The 21,882-nt window shown below is 34.1% G+C and overlaps 1 protein-coding gene and 1 long non-coding RNA gene across 2 annotated transcripts in view; both read right to left on the bottom strand.

The window, feature by feature from the left end:
• The window catches only part of LOC132119633 (uncharacterized), a 151,197-nt gene extending 148,585 nt beyond the window's left edge, over positions 1 to 2,612 (bottom strand). The window contains exons 1-2 of the mRNA XM_059529769.1: positions 2,437 to 2,612; positions 1,764 to 2,153 (exon numbers count right to left, since the gene is read on the bottom strand). Of these exons, the coding sequence (XP_059385752.1) occupies positions 1,764 to 2,153; positions 2,437 to 2,557 (511 nt within the window). The 5' untranslated portion in view covers positions 2,558 to 2,612. The remainder of the gene's footprint in view (positions 1 to 1,763; positions 2,154 to 2,436) is intronic.
• A 14,453-nt stretch (positions 2,613 to 17,065) lies between these two features.
• LOC132119088 (uncharacterized) lies at positions 17,066 to 17,534 on the bottom strand. The gene is made up of 3 exons (XR_009426114.1): positions 17,355 to 17,534; positions 17,227 to 17,258; positions 17,066 to 17,136 (listed from the first exon to the last, which is right to left on the bottom strand). It is a non-coding gene; the product is annotated as an uncharacterized LOC132119088 (long non-coding RNA).
• Between the last annotated feature and the right edge of the window lie 4,348 nt (positions 17,535 to 21,882).

Here is a 21,882-nt window from a genome sequence, read left to right as displayed (position 1 = left end):
TTTAGGATTCGACCTAATGTTGACGGAGAGACTCGTTGGATGTTATTGAAAATATTGTCATCATTGATGATATTGGCTTGAATTTCTCGTAGCCTGATACAATTATTGGCCAAAACCATGTTTACAATGGCGGCCTCTTGTGCACGACTAAACATAGGGCCCCTTCCACCTTGGTGTCCTCTACCCTCAATCCCATGTAAAAAAAATAAATAATATTTTATATATATATATATATATATATATACACACACACACACTTATGCAGCCTACTGTCAAATGTCACAGTAAACAATATTGATTGATTATACAAGCTTCAGTTTCAATGTATACTGTGTGGTTAGCTTACCTGTTTTCTCGATGAAATGTCTGACGCAACAGTATTTCTGCTGAGATTTGGTTGAACTCTTTGTCCAGCTTCCATCAGTGTCAGTCCATGGTTAATAACATGGTCAATAAGTGTTGCACAGATTTCTCGAGTCAAATTTGGTCCTCGTCTTCTTTGTTCAGGTTCTATCACCTCTTCAAGTCTTTCTCTACCTCTTCCTCTACCTAGGTGTCTTCCTCTACCTCCTTCTCCTCTTCCTCTACCTCCTTCTCCTCTTCCTCTACCTCCTTCTCCTCTACCTATGCCTCTTCCTCTACCTCCTTCTCCTCTTCCTCTACCTCCTTCTCCTCTTCCTATGCCTCTTCCTCTACCTCTACCTCCTTCTCCTCTTTGCGCTCCCCCTCTCATTCTCACTCTTCTTCTTCTTCTAACTCCTTCCATTTTTGTTGAAGACAGGTGGACTCACCTGCTGCCTTTTATAGCACACCTGAGTGCTGCGTTTACAAATTAGCACATGTGTGCTTCCACACCTGGTAGATGTGTTCATCCAATTCGTTCATTAGTGTGGTAATTGGCAATCCGGTGCTTTGTAATTACAAGGAAGTAACCTCACAATCCTTATCTGTGTCTAAGGTGTGAAAATGTGTGAAGAGTTTTACAAATCACTGTGTGTAATGTTTTGCAAAAAGGGTGAAGCAGACATTGTGTGTAATGTTGTGCAAATCTGTGGAGGTGTTTTGCTCATTGGAGTAAAACTTTGCTAATTGTGTGGAAATTTTAATTTTAGTGTGTAAACAATCATAAAAAACTGTAATAATAATAATAAAACTCACTCTGGACTATTGCAAAAATTATAATACTATAATTTTGGAGGAAGAACAGCATAAAAATCCATATTAGCAATTGATTTGATGATTTCATGTTTCCATATGTATCAGACATAGTCTGGCACATGATTAGCTCAAGCAGCTCTTCCTTTCTTAAAAATAAAACTTAAAAATAAAGTTTTTCTGTGTTAGATTCAAGACTTCACAGATTCCTGTCTACTGATTCGCATCACACAAGAATCAGCATCAATATGTTGTTTCTGAATTATTCTGTGGTTTCCCAGGGATTATGATCAACAATATTCAACTTTACAACATTTAGCATTTGTCCTTTCAGTGTTGTACAGCCTATTGAAAGCATCTTAATAAAAAGAATATCCATACTGGATTATTAAACATAGATTAACATTCCATTTTTCTCATATTAGTTTGTTTATTGAAGATATTGACTTCACATTTTATGATTGATCAATCCTCCATGATTTCATAATATCCTTCTGGCCTACATTATAAATCATACTGGCTAATAAGAATTATATATGTCTCTAATCATGAGATTTTATTTATCTTTTTTTTTTTTTTTTTAAATGAAAACAGGGAAAATAACTCACCTCTGGTAGTGATCGTGTCTCTGATGGGGATTGTGTCTCTGATGGTGATTGTGTCTCTGATGGTGATGGTGACTGTGATGGGGAATGTGTCTCTGATGGTGTATGTGTCACTGTGTGGTGATCTGATCTCAGGTTCAGTCTTGAGTGAATAAACACAGCTCAGCTCTCTGCTGTTCACTGATTGTGTGAAGATTTCACTACGACTTAAATAAAATATACAAAGATTCTTTCCAGACTGACTCCACTGAGAGACACGGTGAAACAGAAGAACATCATCCTCAGTGTAGAGACTACAGATGAAATCAGCTCTGACTGTAAGTGGTATTTCACATGATATGAAGAGCTGGTCATCATAATCACTAACACCGATGAAGGGTTTCTGAAGGGAACCTGTTTAAAGACAAATTATCCAGTTACTAAAACACTACCATAACAGTTTCCAAATCAAAAGGAATCATTGTGAAATGTTTACAGGCACATATTTTGGATTTCTAAAAACACAAATAAGACTGCTGATTATATACAAAATATTCTACAACAAAACAAATATCTCAGATAGGTTCACAAGCAGCCTACTGATAAACATGTTGAAATATTTATACAATGACACTTTGTTCACTACAAATATGGACATACAGTATTTAATGAACATTAAACACCAGAGATCACTTACTGTAAGACTGAACCTCCGTCAGGAGCTGAAACACTATGAAGATGAACAACTCCATTACAGCGAGAGTGAGAATAGAGAAGAGACGAGACTCACACGATGGGTGAATTAGGAAGTAACACATCAGACCAGAGACTTTTGTATGAAGATGAACGTAGTCATGACCACAATCACGCCTGTGTGCACTTTAACATATGAACTTTTACTTCACATAGTAAACCCTGATATGTCCAGAATGAAACAAAACATTTAAGTAACATAATTTATTAAAAAATGAAGTAATTCAACAAATAAATTAACTTTTATTTGTGTAAAATTCATACTAAACCCTTCAAGGTTAAATGCTAGTTAACAACCACTCTCCAGCATGTGCTCTGATAACTGTAAAAGAGACTATCACTATCTCATACAGTTTGTAGGCTGAAGGTTGTGTAGCTCATTCTCAACCTAACCACAGGCTCTACTCTACACCACAATGATAACTCTACAATCTTTAACATAAAAATCCATGTAAATTCCAACATAACAGAACCTTAAACACTAACACATCTCTCCTTATATTAATCTTGTGCAAAATCAAACAAAATAAGACTTCATTACAACATTTATTCTCCTTACACAGTCTGACGCAAAACATGCGAGGAACTTGAAATCTGATGCAATTTAAAGGGATAGTTCACCCAAAGAAATTGTGAAAATTGTGTTAATTTGCTCAACCTCATGTTGTTCCAATCCCCTGAGACTTTTGTTCATCCTCGGAACACAACTGAAGATATTTTAAATGAAATACGAGAGGTTTCTGTCACTCCATTGACAGCCTTAGCAACTTTCTTTTTGAAGGCCCATGTTATTGGAAAATAAAAAGCTGACTCCAATGAGTTCACATGGTCAGGGATCATAAATAAAAAAAAATAATAAAAATACAGTGTGACACAATGATAATTTTCTGAAACTGTTCCAGACAGTTCAAATCTCACCTTTTTGTTGGGATACGTGTGCATGTTAAAAGCAATGTTTATGTTAAAATGGGTCATCCATGTTTTAAGGAGCAGAAAGAGGAAGTTAAAAGAGATGTTTTCCTTGTCCAAATACCCACACTTGTGGTCTTGGACACTTGAGAGCGTGTGCATGCGACAGGAAGTAAGTTTGCAAGATTGTCTTGATCTTAAAAACACCAAAGCACAGTGCCCTTAACACACACTAAATCCACACTATCTCAAATTCCACTCCGGAGCGGTATTCAAGGCATCGTGTTTCCCATAATGCATCATGTTCTGGAAATAAATTACGAGACTTTTTGCCAAGATCGCGGGAGAGGTTTGCAATGTAAGTTAAATATTAATAATAATAAGATAGTGTTACATATAATTTGGTAGTAAAACAAAGTGCTACACATTTTATTGCTGCAAAGAGTAGTATATTTATTTTTTCCAACATTTGGACCTGCTTTTTATCACTTAATTAGAAGCACAACAAATTAAAATGATGGCATGTTATAAGGACTACTGAACAGACATTTAGAAGTTGCTTTTAAAATGTGAAGTATTTAAAATTAAAATTAAGTTATATAAACACATATAAACACACATATATTGCATTTTTACAATTCTACAGTATAAGTTTGTCCCATGAAGTAAAAGTTCAACACACACCTCACTTGAACACTTACCAAATACAGGAAATACATCATGTCAATTGTCAAGTGGTCAAGTGCAAAGACCGCAAGTGTGGGTATTTAGACAAGGCAGTTGTTTCCATCTAGCTGAAGGTTCACCTCTATGAGAACATCAGCAGAACCTGCAGAGACACAGACTTTATTATCATATGTTTCTATCATGCTGTTCAGTTTCTGTAAAACTAAACCTGTATATTGTTTTTACTGGTAAAGCAGCACAGACAGATGAATCCTATGAGTCCAGACAAAGATAACGCCATGAGCCTTTCCAAAGAAAAAAAAAATTAACTATAGAGGCAGAGTAGAGGTCATGGTTAATGCATTAAATAGGATTCAACAATATAACAGTTTTCATTTAGTTTGCAAATAAAATTCTACTTAGTACTGTTATTAATATTAAAATAACATCCAATAATATAACAAAAATATTTTTTTAAAAACTGTTTCTACTCGTTTGTGTGTGTGTTGTCAAAGTTTTACCAGAGGAGGTCGCTGTTGATACTAACACACGGATACTGATCAAGGTTTAGTTGTAAATAGAAGATGGATGTTGCTGTTGAAACTGCAGTAAGAACATCTTAGGTTGTATTTAACATGGAGATTGTTTTAACAGACTGGCATACTTATTTATCTGTCTATAATAACATATAATAGAATAACATATTGTATTTAGTTGTTTCAGAAATAGAAAAATGCATTGTAAAATGTGCAGTGGTGTACAGTAGAGCAAATGTTTAACAAATGACCATGAATTGAATGCAAAATAATTTACTCAGATTTCATGGCCGTTTAATAGTTTGTTCATAGGTGGTTGATGTTGGAACTGCAGAGACAAATTATCAGAATTACAAGGAGTTTTACATTATTTGCACATTTTAAAGCAAAGAAGGTATAGGTCCTTCAAATACTGAAAAATACCATATTTTAGTTCTTACTGAAAGTGGTTTTTCACATGATATCATTTACATTTACATTTACATTTAATCATTTAGCAGACGCTTTATCCAAAGCGACTTACAAATGAGAACAACAGAAGCAGTCAGGTCAACAAGAGAACAACAACAGTATACAAGTGCCATGACAAGTCTCAGTTAGTCTAGTATAGAACGCATAGGTAGGTTTTTTTTTTTTTTTTTTTTAAATTAAAAGACAAGAAAAGGAAAAGTGCTAGTGTTAGTTGGTTAAGTGCAGGCGAAAAAGATGAGTCTTTAGCCATTTCTTGAAAATGAGTAAAGACTCAGCTGTACGAATTGAGATTGGGAGGTCATTCCACCAGCTGGGCACAGTCCAAGAAAAGGACTATCATGAGCTGGTCTTCACTGACACTGATGAAGGGTTTCTGAAGGGAATCTGAAGAGAAATAATCCACAGCTATTAAAAACATTGCAATAACAGTTTCAAACTACATAAACAAGCAGTGAAGTATCTCACCAAGAACCGTTATGTGGCAGGAGGAGAATGAGATGATGGTTTATTGATGCCTCGTTCATTTATTGTGTAGTAACAGTTAATGTAGATTGATTCAGGTGATTTTACACCTGCCCATCTGAGCACTTCAGCACCAGTGAGCTCGGACTCTCATGATGAACTGACTTTTATATTCCTCTCTTCTCTGTTTATGATGAAATAACACTGACTCGCTCTAACATCTGCTGGAGTCTCACAGCTGATCTTCACTGAGCTGGACTCTCTTATGACATCTGGAGATACTTTTACAGTAGGAGATTCTGAAACACAAAACAGATCAATTACTATAATACATCTCCTTGATGGCAATGTAAAAAAAAATTGATCTACAAGGTACATATTCTGGCTCAACTTTAGTTCATTTGAATAAGACCTTTGCATGCTATACAGCTATTCAAATATTTCTGTATATTAAACATCATCATTTCCAAATAAAGACATGCAGGTTCTTATTTCCCTTTTTGTAATCATTTTGTAATTTGTGAAACCGAATCTTCAAATTACTGATCGGACATGCAAAAATATTCTTGACATTAAAGCTTCTTCAAAAAAAAAAATTAATACAAATGTGAACAAAATATTTAAGATGTTAAACAACATAAATCACTTACTGAACCTCCACAAAGAGCTGAATAGCAAAGAAGAAGAAAAACTCATTAAAGTAAGTGTGAAAGAGACAGAATGAGACTCTCACGATGGATTAATTAGGAAGTGGCACATCAGAACACAGGAAACCTTATAATCTTCTTTTTATGTAGATAAAAGTCTTGATAATAAGACTATTGACGTGCAGCTCAGTGAACTGAAAGAATAAGAAATAAACAAACCACTGATATCAAAATAGATAATGTAAAGATCCTCTTTAAATTAAACAAAGTTTAAAGGAATAGTGCACCCCCAAAAATTAAACATTTGCTGAAACTCACACTCAGGCTGTTGAGTTTGCTTCTTCATCAGAACAGGTTTTGTTAAATTTAGCATTACATCAGGTGCTCACTCAGTGAATGGGTGCTGTCAGAATGAGAGTCCAAACAGCTGATAAAAACATAATCCACAAGTAATCCACACAGCTCCAGTCCATCAATTCATATCATACAAAGGGAAAAGCTGAATGTTTGTACAAAAAGAAATAATCCACCATTAAGACATATTTAACTTCAAAAAGTTGTTTCTGGCTAGTATTCCTCCATCCATAATATTGTTTTTATTGTTTTTTGCTTGTGTCTTGTTGAGACATTTTTCTTTCTGCCAGCAAGAAATCAGGGGAACATTTCCCAAAACCATAGTTGCTAACTTAGCAACTTTGTTGGTTGCAATACAATTTCCCATTGTCAACCAATTAAAGGTACAATTTGTAAGATATTTGCAGTAAAATATCCAAAAACCACTAGGCTAGTGTTATATATTTTGTCCGGCTGATTACTAACAATATCTATAATGTTTTCAACTACTTGTAAATCATGAGAAAATTCCCATTCTAAACAGTGACATGGGGCAGTGCAGTCCCCTGTCAATGACGTTAGTTCCCCTTTGTTACCGCCTTTACTGGCGTAGAAACCACATGACAACAGTGTCGTGGACAAATGCGGAGTAGTGTCTAGCGTCCAGCAAACCACTAGCTTGCTTCAAGCAGTTCTTATTTACTTCTTCTCGCATGTTTTATGGTGGATTGTGTTACTTATTTATGGAACATAATTACTGTTTACCTTCTGCCGCTGGTTCTGTTGACAAGGACAGCTCCCACGTATGCTATTATAACGATCAACAAGATTAGTATTATGGTGCATACACATCTCTAGATCCGCACTATGGTGCATCTCTAGATCCGCACGAGGACTCGTCTGATCCATAGTCTGATTGCGTCTTTCCAGTGACTTTGTATGTAATCTATTTGCGCAAATCTTGAACTCGCATTTGCTATGTATGCCCAATTTTTGTGTTTGAATGACTAAAGTTTATGTAGGTGCAGTGTTATTGCATTTGGTTATTTACTGCTTTATTTACACTGCCTTATTTCACCTGACAAGTTAAACAATGTAAATAAATACAGTTTTTATTTACAGAAATACTAATCAATCATTATTGCAAATGATATTGGTAAGTTCAAAATAACATTTATTATTATTGATTTGAACACTTGAAACTGTGCTGTGTTATCACACCATCGAATTGGACAAATATTCTAACATCTATGGCAAAAGTTTTTGTTGTAAACCTTCCATTACTCGGGTCTAATTCAATATAATAAAACTATGACATCAATCACAACATTTATAAAACATCCTTTGAATCCATGATTCATCTTTCCATCTGATTGATGGGCGTCAGCAGTTGGGTAGAAGACAAAAAATCCCATCATTCCAAGCTCCTTAGCGACATCAAACCACGCAATTGTTATTGTTTTGATAGTGCGCCCTCTCGTGGCAGGTCCTACAACCTGTACCTTTAAGTTGCTAAGAGGTTATCAACTATGCTTTTGGGAAACGCACCCCTGATCGATTAATCACCATTATGTACAGTTTTAAAATGTATTTTTGTTAAACTAGCCAGTGTCACTATTTCAGTTTTATCTTTTAGAGTGTGATTTTAACAATTATATAAGAAACATATTAAAGTGAGGTTGGTTGTGTATTTTGACCTAAATTCATGCAACATTTGGCTGTCAAAAAAAGTCTTGCAAGCTGTGGGTCTGCAAAATAAAACTGACAAGAAGGAGTGCCTTTAAACCTTATTATACAGCAAACAAGTTAATAACGCAGCTGCTTTAAAACAGTGTTTATTTTCCAGTTAGTTTCCATTAAATAAAAAGCTATTTTATTTAATTTTGTATTGCGCACACAACTTCAGGCGAGCTAAATGGTTCTCTCACTCATATTGGAGTGTTGTAAAGTCAGATTGCTTCTAGTGAATTCGTTTTTTACATTTTAAATTCACAGTTTAAGATATTTTAGATTTAGTCCGAGAGCTTTCTGTCCCTCCATTGAAAATGTATGTACGGTATACTGTCCATGTCCAGAAAGGTAATAAAAACATCTTCCATGTGATATCAGAGGGTCAGTTAGAATTTTTTGAATGCTTTGAAAATACATTTTGGTCCAAAAAGAGCAAAAACTATGACTTTATTCAGCATTGTCTTCTCTTCCGTGTCTGTTGTGTGAGAGAGTTCAAAACTCTGCAGTGTAGTGATATCCGGTTCATGAACGAATCATTCAATGTAACCGGATCTTCTTGAACCAGTTCACCAAATCGAACTGAATCGTTTGAAACTGAATCGTTCGCGTCTCCAATATGCATTAATCCACAAATGACTTCAGCTGTTAACTTGTTTATTGTGGCTGACAGTTCCTCTGAGTTCAAACAAACCAATATCCCAGAGTGATTCATTTACTCAAACAGTACACTGACTGAACTGCTGTGAAGAGAGAGATGAACACCGAGCCAAGCCAGATAACGAACGAATGATTGACATGGACAGTATAAGGTTACCATACACACAGTTTCAATAAGGGACAGAAATCTCTCGGACTATATCTAAAATATCTTAAACTGTGTTCCGAAGATGAACAGAAGTCTTACGGGTTTGGAACGACGTGAGGGTGAGTCATTAATTACATAATTTTAATATTTGTGTGAACTAACCCTTTAACAGTTGAATTCTAAGCCTTGTGCATAATGGTTAAGGTAGGTGGTACACTAACAGTTTATTGAAGTTTGAAAGGAGGCAGAAAAAAGATGTCTATCATATAAATATAAAATACATTTCAATTAAAACTTTTCACGGCATGTAAACATGAGTTTCAAAAGGTATAAATTGTCAGAGATCACTTACTGAAAGACTGCACAATTATAAGGAGCTGAAATCAATGAAGATGAACAATATTACAGCGAGTGTAAGAAAAAAACAGAAGGAAGACTTACACAATGAATAAAATGCAGTCCGTTTTATGTAGCTCACGACAAAAGACCACTCTTACATAAAGAGTTGGAAAGTGTTATTTAAATTATTTTCCCTTATTAAAAAAAATTATGTGTGTGTGTATATACACATATATACATATATATACATATATATATATATATATATATATATATACATAAATACATGAACACCCCTTCTCATTCAAGAGACCGCAGACAGAAGGCAAAAGGGCCAACAAGTGCTAAGCATCTCTCGGGGATCTCCTTCAAGACTGTTGAAGACCATTTCAGGTGACTACCTCTTGAAGCTCATCAAGAGAATGCCAAGAGTGTGCAAAGCAGTAATCAGAGCAAAAGGTGGCTACTTTGAAGAACCTACAATATGACATTTTCAGTTGTTTCACACTTTTTTTTTGTTATGTATATAATTCCATATATAATTCCACATGTGTTAATTCATAGTTTTGATGCCTTCAGTGTGAATCTACAATTTTCAGTCATGAAAATAAAGAAAACTCTTTGAATAAGAAGGTGTGTTTAAACGTTTGGTCTGTACTGTATATATATATATATATATATATATATATATATACACATACACAGAGACAAAGTGATACAAAGGGTCAATATATACCCCTATATCTTAGTTATTTAGTTTTTTAATGTTTTTCTTTTTTTACTATTTTTTGGCTGCTTCACTTAGAGACAAAAAAAAAACATCACAATAATCCACAAGTAATCCACATGACTGCAGTCCATATATTAACATCTTGTGAAGTGAAAAGTTTCATGTTTATTAGAAACAAATCCAGATGGCCCCCAGGTTCAAAACACGAGTAAAAGGGCAAAGCAAGAAAAAGACTAAACTATGAAAACTATAAACTGAAACAAGACTATGAAAACCATAAACTGAATCAAGACTATGAAAACCATAACCTGAATCAAGACTATGAAAACTATAAATTTAAACAAGACTATGAAAACTATAAACTTAAACTAGACTATGAAAACTAATGAAAACTAGAAACAGAGACCAGACTATGAAAACAAGGAACTTAAACAAGACTTAGAACACAAACACGGAATGGCTTGGTATTGCAGCTATTGCTAGGGGAGGGATATGTGCAGAACATTACTCAGCCGTGTGTGAAAGGAAGTCCAATGCTTATAAAGCGTGTCTGATATATTGTGCTGTGTGTGTGTGTGTGTGTGTGTGATTGGTCTCAGGTGCATGGTGTGATTGTTATCAGGTGAATGTGATTGGTGCAATGGAGCATGGGAAAAGTAGTCCAATGTGTACTTTGTAGTGTGAGAGTCTGTGTTGTGGATGATGACCTCTGGTGGTGAATTAACGGAAGTTCAGTGACTGGATCATGACAATGGGAACTAGAAAAAGCAATCATTTAAATTTCACCTTACTACAACAACATTTTGAGTTTACAGAAATTATTTCAATTAAGTCCAATGAACTTTCATTATTATTTGAGTCAAATTAAGTCATTTCATTTAATTAATTTCACTGTTCGGTTTTACAGTGTTCTGAATTATTGTGATTTTTTTTTATCAGCTGTTTGGACTCTCATTTTGATGGCACCCATTCACTGCAAAGGATCCATTGGTGAGCAAGCGATGCAATGCTACATTTCTCCAGATCTCTTGGAAAGCCTGAGCATGAGTACATTTTCAGCAACGTTAAATTTTTGGGTGAACTACTCATTTAAAGGTACACTATGTAACTTTTGATGCTCTAGTGGTTAATAAACAATACAGCATGCATCTTGCGGAAGAATATTATTGCTGGAGCTACTTCACTTGCTCGGTCTAAAATAGTCCAAATATAAACACTTATTATAGGTGTACCATAATGATTCAGGATAAGACAAAAACACATTTTGGAAGAAGGATTCATGATGTACTCGAAAAATTAAATAATAGAAAAAAGATCTGCACACTAATATTCTCCCTTTATTAAAAAAAAGTGAACAAAAAAGTTATGTACATGATGTACCTTTAACAACAGTGTCTGTCCAACAACCTTCACTGTACTGCAATAACTCACAAATTTAGTGAACTAACTCACCCACTGTTCCATGTGACACTGGGAGGTCTTGAAGGATGTATTCAATTCATTCCATCAAACAATTATTAGATAAAAAATATTTATTTTCATAATTAATTTCTCACAGATTTATTTCAGATACTTTGCCTGTTTTTTTACTTTATGCATCTCCAAGTAATTATATATTTATGAATAATTGTAAATATTTCTTTCTAACTTTTATAAAAAAAACGGAGGATGTGTTGTTTCGTGGTTTTGAGTGCAGTCATTCAGAAGAACAAAATGAGTCATACCTGAATACTTCACCTCAGAATATATATATACAGTATATGTGTGTGTGTGTGTGTGTGTGTGTGTGTGTGTCTGTGTGTGTGTGTGTGTGTGTGTGTGTGTTTATCCTATAGTACACAATGAAGTCTTTAATGTCACGAGGACTGTGGCTGAATCTACAAACTCTTCCTCTGTTCTGAGGGCAAATAAAGAATGAAACTCAGTGTTTCAGATCCTCATGACTGCAGGAAAAAATCTCATCAGAACTCCAACACATGGCTGGACTGTACCTTGAGAGCAGTTTTATAATAAATCCTTAAAATGCTATTGGTGTTATTGCAAAACTCGTAATCATAAAATTACATCTTAATATTAAAAAGGTGCTCACCGATAGCATTTATTGTGGTCTCATAAAAAGTACTGGATTCTGTAGCCAGAGTTGCTGAAATATTAAAAGAAATCATTACAATTGTTGTGTCACAGTTTATTCACTTTTAGGTTCTAGTTTTTGGAGAATAACTGCAAATCACTTTATTCTTGACTGACTTCAAATGAATTGAAAATTCAAATTCCATGACTGTAAAACCACACTGTGTTTCATGTTCATGAGACTGTACCTTTTTAAATTGTGGAAGTTAATCTCCAAGAGAAAGAAAAGTATAACCACCATTATCTGATCCTGGGATTTCACAGAAAATTCTAAATAGACAAAATGCAGAGTGTGGATAACTCTGATGTACGACCGCTCATCTGCAAGCACATAAAACTTGTTTTAACCATAATAGAGAAGTGGTTTTTGGAGAGCCCATTGGGGGCCTCCACAAACTTCCAAAAAAGCCAAAAGATGACTAGAATTATTTAAATATAGTAAAAAATACATCTAACTTAATGCATATAATAAAAACACAATAACAAGTAAAATTTGTAAATTTTGATTGTATTGTTTTTAAATATTGGTAGTACCTTAAATCAGCTCTTCACATCATAGGAAATAGGGAGTAATGAAAAGGAAACCTATGAGCCAAATTGCACAATATGTCTTTATAACATTAAACAGATGATATAGTATAATAAACAGTTACTTCAAGGATATCAAAACCAAATAAATCAGAACACAAACATTTCATTTTTTTCTGATGCTATGGGAAGTTCTGAATATAATTTTCATATTTAAGTCTAATGGATTTTCTCACAATAGTTTGTATTTGTTGAGGCCTTTCAAAGCCACAGCACACAACTGTGGTTGAGCAGAGCTGGAGCTGCTAAAACTAGACATATCCTCTGGTCTGCCTGTGCGTGTTCATGTGGCTTTAGAGATTGAATGTTCCACAGTGCATAGAGTAGTGGTAAAACTTCACTGAGAAGACATCTCTGTGAGTCAGGGTTGCCAGGTTTTCACAACAAAACCCACCCTGTTGCTTCTCAAAACTAGCCCAAATCTAGCATAATCATGTTTCGAAGTGGATCCCACGGTAAAAAACACATTTCGGTGAGGTAAAATATGGTGGGGTTCCCCTAGTAAAATTCGCATTTTAGGAGCTAAAGATTATTGGGGTCTCTTAAACCGACGGACATGAAGTATTAAATGGTAAGTTCACCCAAAATTCTGTGATTAATTACTCACCCTAGTGTTGTTCCAAACCCGCATTTTCAGAACACAAATTAAGATATTTTTGATGAAATCTGAGAGCTCTCAGACCCTACATAGACAGCAACACAACTGAAATGTTCCCAGGTACAGAAATGTACCGTAATAAGGACATCGGTAAAACAGTCCATGTTACATCAGTGGCTCAACTTAAGCTTTGCGAAGCTACCAGAATACTTTTTGAGCGCAAAGAAAACAAAAATTACATAATTTATTCAACAATTCTCCTCTCCAGAGTTAGAGTCTTTTTTATTTAATCCGCTGGAGAAAATGTTTACAATGTACACACATCAGGGACAGTGGTTTTTAATAAAACAAATAGATATTAAATTAACAAGACGAGAAAAAGACGTGTGCAGTAAAGAGTGGTGTTTAGGGTCAAGTCTGTGCTTCAGTAGTTCCTTCAGTAGTGAACCCCAGTCTTTAACAGATGAATCACTCACACTTCTACATAGTGCACTTCATATGGTATACACTTAAGTATTTAACTGTTTGTGAGCATTTGCAAAATACTGCAGTATTATATTAAGTATATATTATATTATATTATTATATTATAGTAAAAAAGTATAGCAAAACCAGACGAACACACTTGCTATGGAGTCCCTTGAGACTCTGAGGGGCTGTAGTTTCTAGAACAATTTAAGCCTTTGTGAAAGTCTGTTTGTTGGACATTTTTAGGTCCATTCAGATCACTGATTGTGCTTGATGGTTTAGAAAGCTGTGTTTTCGTGATTGTAATGGTTTTTGCATATGAACTTTTGAACATATTTCATAACACGCACTTACTGTAAACCACACCAGCTCAGAAAGCCAGCACTCTACAACTGCTCATGAGCACAAGTGAGCATGGCATAAGGTCTGTCTCAGTGTTAACAATATTTGTATCTGTAGCATAGACTGTGGTTTTAGAACATCTACTGAACTAGAACAAAGAGAGAGAGAAAAAAATGGTTGAAGGTTGTGTTGTTGTAAGTAAGCTTTAAATAAAATCTGTTATGACCGTAGTAACTTATGGGGGTTTCTTCATTTCATCTAAATGAATTTAAGTTGCAGGGAAACTAAAAATGACAAGATATAAACTCTTTTTAACTTTTTAATACATTAAAAATAACATTAAAACTTCTTGCTATCTATGGTACGCTGTTATACTATTATTATTATTATTATTTGCTCATTTTAAAATGGTTTATGTATATATTTTTATTGTAATACTCTTGCACAAGACCAGCCTTTCAATCTCAAAATATTAAGAACTTACTATTCAAGTTGTTGGAAAATAAGTTTTTTTTTGTTTGTTTGTTTGTTTTTTTGTACTTTAGAGAAAGTTTGTTTTAAATTAGCAGAGACAATTTTTTGCCATGTTACAAAGTAATCATCACAAAAATCAATAATTATTAATATCAGATAAACGTACATAATGTTCCCTTTGTGGTTGGTGTGGACTGAATTTTCACAGGGTAAAAAAAATATAGAAGAAAATTACCTTTATTCAAAAAACCTTAATTCAAAAATAAAAATGCACAGACTTGAATTAATTAACATTTAATGTGAGAATGTGAAGATAACTAACATTACAGACCTGTTAGGTTGTTAACAATTTAACATTTTCCCATTTTCCTTGATCTTATCGAAAGTGAGAACGGTTAATTATACATATGAGCTAATTAAGCAAAAATAATTAATCACGGTGATAATGAATGAAGAACTCACTATTTGTACAGAGTCTATTAATATATTAACTACACTTTAATTAACTACTAATTAACTACTACTTAATTAACCATAAACTAATAGTTTACAAATTATTTGTTAGCAATTATTATAGTAGTGCACTGTAAAAAAAGAAAAGTTGACTTAACTTAAAGTTACAAGGTAATTTTGCTGAACTTTTAAACGAATTATTTCTCTTAACTCAATTCACTGATTAAGGTCACATGTCTCCCAACTTAAGATCTTTTGTTCAGCTGAGTTTTTATAGTTAAAAAAACTTTTGTTATGTAATTTTAACTTTTAATGTTTTTTCACTTGACTTAATAAAGTACGTTCAGTTGACTAAAAATGTGTTTTTATACAGCATCACAAGGTTAAAAAAACTACTACATTCTTGATATTTTGGTCCAGGTTAGACAGCAGCAACACATTTGTAACTTTAGCCATACTCATTCTTAAAAAAAAGTAATTAAAAAAAAAACTTCAAAGTGCTATCTCATTCAACCGGTCCTAAATACTTTAAATGTTCTATGTTTAAAATTTTTAATTGTTAACACAAAACATGTTACAAAACGAGCAATATAAGTTAAAGCAAGTATGCAAGTTAAAGGAGTACGTTGACTTTTTGGGGCTTTTGCTTATTCACCGTATCCACCACAGTTAGGGTGAGGCTCCTTTGTCTGTTCGGTGTTGGTGGGCTTCATTACACATGCGCCAATTTCATGGTCGTTACAGTGCGCATGCTCCAACCCAACTTGTAAGCTTGTTAACATGAATTTACAAATTGAATTTACAATCAATTCTAGGTTGGTCCAACGATTGTTGAACCAACATCTTTTCACTAGTTATGCCAACATTTTTGCATTTAATTGTCCAGTAAACTAAAATATAATCATTAGTCTAACTTTTTGTGAGTTGGATTTTTTACATTTTTTACATGATTCTAGATGACTAGATTTTCACTGCAGAAAAAGCAATATCATAGAGGACATAATGTATTTTTGCCAGAAATAATGGTTTGAAGTTAAAAACCTCTTAATTGTGGATTTCCTTTCACGTTACAATATGAAGAGAAGACTTAACAAGATAAGTGGGATTTCCAGCAGCCATTACTCCAGTCTTCAAAGAGATGTTACGCGTAACTTTGAGGAATACGGGAAAAGTACAAAAGGAACAAGAAGAGAAACATAAAAATTAGGTGCTTTATATAATAAACATCAGGTGAAAATATTCACACAAGCCACAGGACAAAATATGACCTTGTGTTTGTCTATACAACTGCCATTCACAATAACATGATATAACAATTGTTATGTAATTAAAAAGTATGCATATTCATGCTGTGTGCCTTCTGATGTGGTTATTGTTCATGTGAATCTACAGAAAATACAAGTAAACTGAAATCAGAAAGAAATTTATGAAACCGTTTTGAAATTAGAAAGCAGATGTTAAACATTTACAATAAAAGGCATTGGTTTCATCCATTTTGGGCTGCATTAAAACAGCAGCAGGCAGAGTTGTGTTCTTTCATTGGACCTTCAGCTGACTGTAAACACTGCTGCTGTCACTGGAGATGGTTGGTTCGGTTATGACGGTGTAATACAATTGATTCATTTCAACCTGCAGAGAAATTAAATCTTAAAATGAAGATAAATAACTGCATGTGCATGTGAGACCAGCTGATTCACTCACCTCATTTTGCGTTGATTCGTTACTGTTTCCTGCATAACATGACACATCAGATGTCAGATACTGACCATGATAGACTGATAGACTTAAGACTATAAGATATGATATAGATATGGTTTTATCAGTTTAACTTTTTAAGAGAACTCACAAAATGAAGTTAACATAATAATATAAAGGGGAATCATTTTACTCTTTACCTGGTGGTTGAGAGGGGGATTGAATGAAGTTGATGGTTGAGTAAAGCACTGTATCTTCCTCTCCAAACTAAATAACAAAGAGTGATCTATTAAACAGTGGGAATTATTAAAATGATCCAATTAGCCATTCTAACAAATGTAAACTGATAATACTTACTGAGTCTGAACAGGCCGTTGGTAAAGAAAGTCCTACAATATAGACAGACGTTTCAGCAAACCTTGGCCTTTATTTATGTTTTGAGTAAGAAATGGCTTACATTATGGGCAGAAAAAGTACAAACTTACCTTGTTTCTGGTTTTCGCCGCTGAATTTGATCCAAATCCTACTCAATTTTACAAATAAAATATGTGCACATTTTCATTCTTTATTATTTAACTTTTTATTTTAAATGAGTTGAGTTTGTTTCTTCGTTGGAAAAGATTTGGTAAATTTTAGCATTCCATCACTTGCTCACCAATGGATGCTCTGCAGTGAATGGGTGCCGTCAGAATGAGAGTCCAAACAGCTGATAAAAACCTCACAAAAATCCACACCACTCCAGTCTATCATTTTATCTTGTTAGGTCTTCTCTTCATATTGTAAAGTGAAAGGAAATCCACAATTAAGAGGTTTTTAACTTCAAACCATTATTTCTGGCAAAAATACATTATGTCCTCTATGATATTGCTTTTTCTGCAGTGAAAATGTCCTCTAGTCATCTAGAATCATGAGAGATATGCACAAATCAAACTCTGTTTACAAGCAAAAACAGTTATAAGAATATATGTGGGTGAGTTTTAATGTGAGTGGACAACAATGGAATCATTTTTTCAAAAGAGGAAGTGTTATAAATTATTTATTTTGTCCAGAACAGATTGTTTAAAGTTAAATCACCTCGGTGACGTATTTGTTAATTACAAATATGCAGTTTTAACTAAAAGATGTTAATTGATGAAGTGGAGTGCTGTGGATTATTGTGATGTTTTTATCAGCTGTCTGAACTCTGATTCTGACGGCACCCATTCACTGCAGAGGATCCATTGGCAAGCAAGTGATGTAAAAAAAAAATCAATTCCAGTAAACTATTACTTTAATGATTTCATTTATGTAATCGAAATATAGATACTTCCTCACCTCTCTGACTTTGACTTTCCTGTTTTGAAAGAAACATCAAACCGTCAAGCTGAACATTTATCTTTTCAATTAGAATTTTGAAACTATAAACCATATGGAAGACATAGTGTTTTTCTTGAGTGTGTTTTTTTTTTAGTTTTTTTTTTTTTTTTTTTACACTTACCTGTACATCTGTTCAAACAGATGCCCACGAGTCCAGTCAGTACAATTCCTCCAGCAGTTGCAACCACAGCAATGAGGAAGAACATTTCTGTGTGAGACAAAGCTGTCAAAAATGAACAAGAAATGCATTTTTGCTTCAATCTTCAGTACCCCTGGGTTTCTAATGAATGTGCTGCATCAAATAACTCATCCTCTGAGTTAAGTTACTTACTTGTATTTAAGTACTTTCTGATTTCAGGGCCTTTAGTCATCAAGGGGAAAACTGCAAGGAAGAAAGTGACCATTAGCATATCTGTATTATATTCAGCATGTTTATTCATCTTGTTTTGGCTGAAGATTTTCCCTCTTCACATCTGATTTGATCAAAGTATTAAGCTCATATGTGAATTTAAAGTTCAATTCATATTTTAAGACCCTATATATAGAAATATACATTTTATAATATTTACCTGAAGCATGTTCTGTGGTATCAGTAAGTGTAGTCGATTCCAAGGATGCTGAGGATTTGTAAATAAATCGAATGAAAATCAGATCAATCAAATGTGTTTTGGTTACAGTAATGTTGCAGAGGACACGTCCTGAGGACTCACCGTTTGCAGGATCTGTTAAACTATGGCTGTCTTGGGTACTTAGACTTGACATATCTGTAGAAAAAAAACGAACTGAGATGAGAAGATTTCAAGACAACGATCAAAATCTTCGATGAGCCGAGGAAAATTATGAGAAGAAAAAAAAGCTCTTATTGTTTATCAGGTCTGTTATGATTTCAGACTCAGTAGTGGATTTTACAGACAAAACTATTGAACACGCAGAACAAGAGTCAGGGGCTTCATGCACTCATTATTTTTGAGGGGGCACAATTGATGGTGGGGGCGGGGTTGGGGCACCTCATGTTTGTCATGTGACACACAGCAGCCACAACAGCACTGTATAACAGGATTATGTTTTGATGCTAATGTTTTATTTAATTTTTCCTTTTTTTAGAAATTTTCCCAAATGTGTAAAAAAATCACTTTTACAAGGTGTTTCAACACAGTTGTGTGGCCAGTGTGTGAAAACAACCAGCATATATAATGGTAAAAATCCACCCACTCATTGTTTTACAATCCCAATAAATCATAAACAATCTCTTCACACTAGCAGTTCCCGATTTCTCACTACTATGACATCATACTCAGGAAAATCCCACCCATTTGTGACACTCTCTGCCCTATTTGCATATACACAGCCCTGAGTGAGAAGCAGCCTACTGTTCTCTTGCTGTAGCTGCTGGAGGTATTATTTTCGAAGAAAATTTCCAGAAAAAAAAAAAACCACGGAAAAGTCCTATACTTTTGTGCTTACATACGCCAGACTGCCACACAAACGATGGTCAGTTCAGCACTGGAGTTGTGCAAAGATTGCTTCTGAAAGAGGGATGCTTTGTGCGCAAATGTCTAGAGTCAAGACTAAGAATCATATTTTGTTTTCCAAAATGCTTCTTGGCTCTCTGTAAGGCTAATGTTGCTAAAGCTACCATAGTCTCTGCGTTTTTTCCTAATGCTGCCTTCACGTGCTACCAGAATGATCGTAAATAGGAATGTGGTCATTAAAAATTGCATTTGGAAGCAATGTGAGGATTAGTAACAAAGTCACCAACAGTTAAACTGTAACACTGGTATGCCTGCAAGCATGAGCTCTTGAAGATCCGCACTCTTCTGAAAAGGGAGGCGGGAGCACCACCTCATTTTCATTTACAGGAGACAAACACAAAAACAGCACATTTTGGATCATAACCTAAAAATGGCAATTTTAACGAGCAATAAAAATGTATCTGTGGAGTATTTTGAGATGAAACTTCACATACACACTCTGGGGACATCAGAGAACAATTTCAAATATTGTATCAATGCATTCTGTGGCACCTTTAACTATATCATGCAATATCTTGATTCTCAAATATGTGTAAGTAAATGCATTTTGCACCTTTATGGACCATGTTAGGTGATCTATAATGGTGAAGGGGCAAAGTAACGTTAGTGTAATATATTAACTATGCATAAAACCCTTCTTTTTACTTTAGTAGGCTACCAGATATAGGTGTCATCATGCCATAAACTATTTAATACGATTAATTTTGTATTTAACATAAATAAAATAAAAAAACTCCCATTATAATCACTGAAGCTGTTTACACTGTGAAATGAATATATAACTTACACTGTACATACATCTGCACTTTGATGTTTATGATGAGATTTCACGAAAGAGCAGAATTCAGTCAAGCCAGTGAACTGAACAAAACACCAGCGTTTCAGGGTTGACTCATCTGATTGGTCATTGCGTTCATAAGCTCAGCAGAATCGTGTGAGAGGTTATAATGTGCAGAATTATGTGTCTGGCTCAGTGCCAGCTAAAGCATGGATGTAGATTTAAATTTAGCAGTTGGTTATATGCTGCACTGAATCAAATATAACAAATATTATTTGACTATATTTTGTCTTTTGGAAGCTACATTCAAAATAAACTTGGCTCAAAAATCTTTGAATCGGCATGACGCCTTGTTACACTAAATGTAAAAAAAAATTATTAATGGCTAAATAATTTTTTTAATGGCCGATTATAATACAGTTGAAATAATACAAGGTTTGTGTACAAAATGAAAAAGAATTATGTTGGTTGAGAGTAATACTATAGTTAAGTAATAACAATCAATCAAGTTATTTAAATTAGAAAATCTGGAAATTCCATTATTCTAACCTTGAAAGGTTCCATTGGGAATCACTGTAGTTGGGCTGACATCTGTAACTGGTGGCAAAGATGACATGGTGGCCAAACCTTGCAAGAAACAAAAAACATCAGCTTTGAAAATAATAAACCATTTTTCCACTAGTAAAAATGTTAATTCTTGATATCAATAATCACATCATCACTTGCAGAAATCAAATTCTTGTTATCAGGAATTACATTTCAACTATTAAAAAATATTATTCTAAGTTTTTACTGGTGGAAATGTAATTCCTGATATCAAAAATAGCCATAGTATTAATCCAATTCCTGATATCAAGAATTAGCATTTTAACTGGTGAAAACTTTGACAAAATAAATAAGTTGTCAAGAATTAATATCCTGTGAATAAATAAGTCAAACCGCCTTGCCATCTAGAGCCCTTAAATTTGTATACTTCATAATAAAAAATGCAATGTTCAAGGGTGAAGATAAATGGAAATCAGCATGAGAGATCACTTACCTTGCAATTTAACCTCCAGTAAAAGATGAAAGATTATGAAGATGAACAGGGCCATTTCACTGTCTGTAGACACTGTGAACAAACTTAAAATCAGAGTAGACTACTCTTAAAGTGTCTGAGAAGGAAGTTGGTAATACAACTTACCTTAAAATGGGCAAAATGTCAGTTCAATTTGACATTTCTGTCAAGAATCCTGCGCTATATAAAAATATATCTGACCAATTACCATGTGTCTATTTCAGAATAATATCAAAACTGAAAAACTGACCACAAGAGTAAGAAAACTAAAAGTAAAAATCAACCTCCAG

Source organism: Carassius carassius, chromosome 38 (assembly GCF_963082965.1).
Source record: "Carassius carassius chromosome 38, fCarCar2.1, whole genome shotgun sequence".
Lineage (NCBI taxonomy): Eukaryota > Metazoa > Chordata > Actinopteri > Cypriniformes > Cyprinidae > Carassius > Carassius carassius.
The sequence above is the reverse complement of the archived record's forward strand: the minus strand, read 5'-3'. Positions and strand labels throughout refer to the sequence as shown.